Source organism: Crinia signifera, chromosome 4, assembly GCF_055691185.1.
Source record: "Crinia signifera chromosome 4, ASM5569118v1, whole genome shotgun sequence".
In the NCBI taxonomy this organism is placed as follows: Eukaryota; Metazoa; Chordata; class Amphibia; order Anura; family Myobatrachidae; genus Crinia; species Crinia signifera.
Genome location: NC_139220.1, coordinates 48,075,078 through 48,082,040, shown reverse-complemented (window position 1 = coordinate 48,082,040; position 6,963 = coordinate 48,075,078). Strand labels below are relative to the sequence as shown.

At 33.4% G+C, this 6,963-nt stretch overlaps 1 protein-coding gene across 1 annotated transcript in view; it reads right to left on the bottom strand.

The window, feature by feature from the left end:
• Nucleotides 1-5,025: 5,025 nt before the first annotated feature.
• Nucleotides 5,026-6,963, bottom strand: part of HAND1 (heart and neural crest derivatives expressed 1) — a 2,878-nt gene continuing 940 nt past the window's right edge. The window contains exon 2 of the mRNA XM_083179610.1: nucleotides 5,026-5,827. Coding sequence (XP_083035736.1) covers nucleotides 5,726-5,827 — 102 coding nt within the window. The 3' untranslated portion in view covers nucleotides 5,026-5,725. The remainder of the gene's footprint in view (nucleotides 5,828-6,963) is intronic.

Below are 6,963 nucleotides of genomic sequence, written 5' to 3'. Positions count from 1 at the left end.
TCCTCTTGGCTCAGTTTAGCTTAAAGTAACTGCATCGCATTTTATATAAAGTGTGACGCCATTATTGAAATATCAGCTGGCACAAATATGACAGAAGAATTACAGAATAACGATAGTGGTTTTACACTAACTAGCTGCTATGAAAAGAGATTTTCCTACATGTCACTTAGAGACGGGCTACAGGTTGTTATATAATGGCAGATAATGGTAAATCGGATAAATGTCACTGAGTTTTCCGTAGTTTATAAAGTACGGCCATTACTGTGGACAGGCCTAATATATATTACAATCTCTGAGGGCCATATGTGGGAGCCTGTAAATTGTAGTCACAAGATATTGGCAATTTAGCTGTTAGTTCTAAACAGGCATCTTTTTTTTTTTTAAAGGCAAGAGCCACTTTAAATGTATCAATAAGATCACCACCATCCTGTATCTGCATACAACTTGTAGGCCGTTACATAAACCTCTATCAGAGGCAGAAATACTATTGGTGCAGCAGGTGCAGTACACCCTGAGGACTAATAGGCCCACAGCTGCCCATCACCCTTTTCCTGTCACCCACTGTTTTTCCCTGTCACACTCTGCCTTCCCCTGCCGCTCCCTGTCACCCACTGCCGTGTTACATATTGTGAACTTGAGTTGGGGTGGTGGAGGGGGGCTCAAATTATATTTTTGCATTGGGGCTCACCACCTACAAGTTCCACCACTGACCTCTATAACTCCTTTTGTTGACAGCCCTACTCACTGCATCCTATGGAAATGAGTAGACACAGATTAAGCACGTATCTTAGATTGCTAAAAAAGAAAGTAGTCCATTGCTTCCTTAGGATTAGTGTGTGCGGTGAGGTAAATAGCTGAGGTGTCCCCGGCAAGCACCAGAGCCAGATTTGCACACATGTTATGAGCCATGGGGTACATGTGGGCATTATACACTGCTGGAGATTCGCTGAGTTTAAATAAGAGATGTGCAGTAAAGGTAGCCAGGTGAGGCACTGCCTCACCTGCCATAGACTTTTTACTCCACAGTTTTGACTATAAAAAATATTAGAATAATAAAAATAAGATTTTTTAAATATATTCTTTGTATTTTTTACATACTTTATAAACTCAAAACTCCGGCGTATATGTTAGTATGACAGGAAAGGCTGTGCCTCACCTGCCTCACCCCACCGCACGCCACTGCAGTGGCATAACTCCCAGATGTAATGGAAGCGTTTTATATTGACCTGTGTATGCCAGCGATGAAGTTACCCCACTGTTTATAACTGACTCACCGAAAGTCGTTTCTCCTGTATACATTTGCAGAACATCTTATGTGGGGCATACCGCTGCATACCTATGCAGAATAGGGCAGCACGGATGGTGTAATGGTTAGCATTACTGCCTCACAGCACTGAGGTCATGGGATCCATTCCCACCATGGCCCGAACTGTACAGAGTTTGTATATTCTGCCCGTGCTTGCATGGGATAATATACTCATCTTATTATGGTACCTGTAAGAACATCATGCGCGAATTTAGGGGTCAAGCTTCCCCAGGCACAACATTATCAGTCACCCCCATCATGTTACTGTCCTCTTCATGTTACAGTAAGACCTTCCTACTGGCAAGGCAGAACCAACTTCATTCCCCCTCCCCATAATTACTGACCATTGCCTGTTCCAAACCTCTATAGTTACAAAATACAAATTTTTGTTTGACAAAAACAAAAAAAATAGATCATTCTATGCCACCCTCCAGCAAGTGCCACCCCCTATGCTTCACCATATTCCTCAGGTTCTTTATTTAGGTGTACTTCAAGAACACAAACTTCTATCAATTATTTTTGAGGTACGCTATTTTTTTATTCAATATTTTGTCTGCACAGATGCAATCATTCCTTTTAAATCTTGTCAATTTTGTCAGGATTAATGAATGTCATGTGTTGCGCACATATAAATATTATTTCCTGATGAAAGTTCAAATAAACTGAAACATTGACGCTACAGTAGGTGATCTTATTGTGATATGTGAGTGCTGTTTTTTTCCATCGCTACATTATTTAACCACCACTAAAGGCATTCGGGTAACTTCAAAGAACCTCTATGACTGTTATTTACCAGTTTAGTTTTTTGTTTTATCACCGTAAAGTGCAGTTGAATTTGTTGTGCTATATATATATGAAACTGTTAAAATTAAATACTAAGCCTGCGAGCAGGGCCCTCCTACCTCTATGTCAGTTTATTACTACCCAGTTTATTTTATCACTGTTTCCAATTGTACAGCGTAATGGAATATGCTGCGCTATATAAGAAACTGTACACAATATAATAATAATAATAATAATAATAATAATAAAAAATATAGACCAACCATCCCCTTCATGCACGAAAGCCTTGGTGCCCTTCTGGATATAAACCATACAGAAAATTACCCTTCCAATTGTATACAACAGTTAAGTCTGAAATGTTGGAGTAATAAACTGGTGATGGTCTTATCTTATAATTTGTTGCTGTTATAAGCCTGTGGCAGGATGTACCAGTGTAATATATATATATATATATATATATATATATATATATACACACACACACACACACATACAGATATCATATTTTAAATGAGAATTGAGCTGAATTTCAATTTATATATTGAATATTTGTTGTTACAATTTTTTTCCACACAGGATTTTGATGCATCCCGTCCTCTGTACTTCCAATTTACATGTACAGTACTGTACATGTATGTTCATACAGCCTCATTTGGATTAATAAAGCAGTATATATATATATATATATATATATGGAAACTTGTGGGGATAGCACTCATTAGAGGTGGTTATTAGCGGGTGCAGGGTCCTGTGTAATTATAAGAAAACTTCATATCCAATGGACATATAGACAGCACTGTGCTGTCTATATGTCCATTGGATATGAAGTTTTCTTATATATATATATATATATATATTTATATCTACTGTTACTTAATTTAGATTTTGCTAATTATCTATAGATTGTAAGCTCGTGAGCAGGGCCATCCTACATTTTTGATTGTCTATAAAAACCTAATTTGTTTGATCACTGTTTCCAATTGTACAGCGCAATGGAATTCGCTGCGCTATGTACTGTAAGACACTGGTAATAAACTGTTAATAATAATTAGTGTCAACATTGATTATTTGGTGCCACCGCCTCAACATTTCATTCTGGACAACCATTAAATCCATCTTGGATATTTTTAATTTGTTTAGGTTATTTTTAATTTGTGTGTATATTTTAACTTCCTCTTTTAAGATGCCTGTATATGTTGTTTCTTATATTCCAATAAATATGGCAAATTTAACTGCCCATCTCAAAATTGCAGATACAAATGCACATATATGTAGTGCATCATGCCATTAGCAAGTAGTTGCTGACACATGTAGATTTTAGTCAGAATTGCCGATACTCAATTTGATACAGGATTTACAGTAGCGCCCAAACAATTGTGTGCAAATACTTCTATTAATTTCTGAAATGATGTCACTGATTTCTTTCTGTTCCTGGAACCAGTTTTATGAATTAAAAAATGGACCAAAAAACTTGCTGCCGGTATGATGTCCCCCTGAGCACCGGTACATACAGATTACTGCTACCTAATGTCAACATAGTCCGACAGTTATAAAAGCTTCTAACCTCCAGTTACCCCTACAATCCCTGCTATATCCCAACCCTAGCAAATATGTTCATTACTAGTCTCACAGAGTTATTATTCACACACTGATACTAATATACAGTAGGGTATCAGAGGCAATTAGTATTTTCCTGAGGGTTCAAATGCAACAAATATGACAAATTGCAGCATCCAATGAGATTATTCTTTCTCCAGACCATCTTACACCCCTGTGACTTAGAATCTGATTGGTAGGATATAGAATGGCAGACTCTTTTTGTACATTGTATTTAAATAAATTTAATTCAATTACGTTTCTATTACATGCTAAACATGAAAGCTCAAGTGAAATGTCTCTTATTTAATTACATTTTATTAAAAAGAAGAATGAATGCATCTTCATCATTTTTAAAATATATTATTAAATGTAAATATTGATGCATTGCTATCTATTTTTTAGTTTTCATCTAAGAACACTATATATATAAATATATATATATATATATACATTTATATATTTATATATATAGTGTATATATATAAACATAGAATTTGAAACAGAATTTGATGGCAGATAAGAACCACTTGGCCCATCTAGTCCGCCCCTTTTATATATACCATATGACATATGTATATATATATATATATATATATATATATATATATATATATATATATATATACTCGAGTATAAGCCTACTTTTTCAGAACATTTTTTATGCTGAAAAAGCCCCCCTCGGCTTATACTCAAGTGAGGTTCCCACTTGAGTCAATACGTTTTCCCAGTTTTTGTTGTAAAATTAGGTGCCTCGGCTTATATTCGGGTCGACTTATACTCGAGTATATACGGTATATATATATATATATATATATATATATATATATATAATAGGAAACTAAACACAGTTATCTTGAGCATCTTGTGTAATTTAATTTTTTTCTGCTTAACTTCCGAAACAAGAACATTTTTTTTTCGGTGGTTTTACACTCTTAGAAAGTGATGAAAACATGAGGTAGCATACACATTTTACAGTCATTTCACACACATAGGTAGTTAAAAGCATTTTTTTTGTTATTCTTAAGATTCATTTTTTTTTTATTATATGTACAAGATGGGAAAGAAAAAAGTCTGCTAAATTTAGGTGGAAACACCAAATAACAAATCACTCATTACACAAAACCAGGAATGGTACAATTTATGGAAGGTGCCACCCCCTCCACAGGAAATCAGTGCACCTAAAAATTATCAACACTCTGCTTCTAATTTACAGACCATTTTATGTGCCTACGGCACACTGCAGAGCCGTTTAGTTGACATCTGAAGATGCGGGAAAGAGCAGACATTTTTTTTTTAAAGAAAAAATATGATTTATGGATTCACTAAATTTGGGGGAGTCTGGAGACACATTTAAAAAAAAAAAAAAAAAAGAAACAGTATTTCAGCAACCTCTACATATATATATTTTTTTTATATAAATTGCACAATATATATTCTGAGACAAAAAAAAAGTAGCTCACAGTGCAGAAATTTCTCATTATCATTACAATATTTGCACATTTTAATTCAGAATATCAAATTCATGAACACTTCTGTTTTTTACCTTGTAATAATACTGAGATGTGTGCTTTGGTTTCGGCTATTAAAATTCTTTTTTAATTTTAAAGTCCCTTCTTTGAAATTTAAAAAATATGCTGTAAAAGAACGAAAAAAAAAAAAAAACCTGCTGTTTCTCATTAATAATAAAAATAAAAAATAAAAAATCCCTGAGTCCTTGTGGCAATATGCAAATGGTTCAACGTTATATATTTTTTATATACACTTTCTGGCCCCTTATATATAAATCCGTTTAGGGCAGTTTACAACTTGCAGTCTTCTCATGCAAACACATGGCAATCATTTGTGCACAATCCTGTCTGCTTAAAAAAAAAAAAAAATCCTTTTATCGTCCCAAAAATATATAGAATTTTCGTAAAAAAAAAAAAATTTTACATAAATATAAGTTCTTTGCCTATATAGCCTGAAGAAGAGTGCTCAGTGAATATATTCCTTCTATCCCAAATTTTTCAGGATATTTACTGTGCATTCTGGGTAGGTTTAAGGGTTCAGTTCTAAGGCCCAGACCTGTTGAGGCCACCCTGTCCTTCCTTTTAACTTCTTCTCTCCTGAGGTGGCAGCTCCCCAAAATCCTTCATTTTGCTGTAAGAGACAAGGGAACCATGGTTAATGAAGAATTTATTATAATGAAATTTCAGGGGAGGGATGGGGGCAACTGAGTACATTATTCATTTACTATAAGAAAAGCCTAGTTTTTTTTTCTGTGAAAAAATAATAAAAAAATGTATGTATATATATATATATATATATATATATATATATATATATATATTTGTTAAACAGCTTTCCTCAGCCACTCTGCATGAATCATAAACATCCTCTTCAACTATTTGTCTTTTGTTTGTGTTATATTTCATATTTATGGTAAATAAAAACTGAATCATCTTATGATTCATAGATGTGTGTATACTACATGTCCAGCAATATTTGAGGATAATACTTTAAATATGCAAGGCTCTTGAGAATCATAAATGTACTTTATATTTCAAGGACTCATGAGAGCTACATTTAACTGCAGCAAGTACTGCACAAGTTTACAGTTATGACCGAAGGGTCATACAGCAGTATAAGTGTATTATACTGTATACCGGCTTCTCTACATTGGTTTGTGACCATACTAGATAAGCCCAATAAAGAAATATATATACATCTCTATCTATCTATCTCCATCAAAAACTATATGGTTCACATGTATGGAATAACAAAATTATATTGTATATGTTAAATTATTAGTATAGTATATTAGTATAGTTAGTATAAATAGATAGATATATAGATAGATATAGATAGATAGATATAGAGAGACAGATATAAATATCTCTATACATCTGTGTGTGTATCTATATCTATATCTATATATATCTATCTATGTCCATAGATATATATATATATATATATATATATATATATATACATAGATCTATAAATATATCTATCTATATATGTGTATATATACACACACACACACACACACACACACACACACACACACACACACACAGATATATAGAGATATTTATATCTGTCTCTCTATATCTATCTATATCTATCTATATATCTATCTATTTATACTAACTATACTAATATACTATACTAATAATTTAACATATACAATATAATTTTGTTATTCCATACATGTGAACCATATAGTCTTTGATGGAGATAGATAGATAGATAGATAGGAAAAAATAAATAGGAGAGCAAGAGAGAGAGAGAGA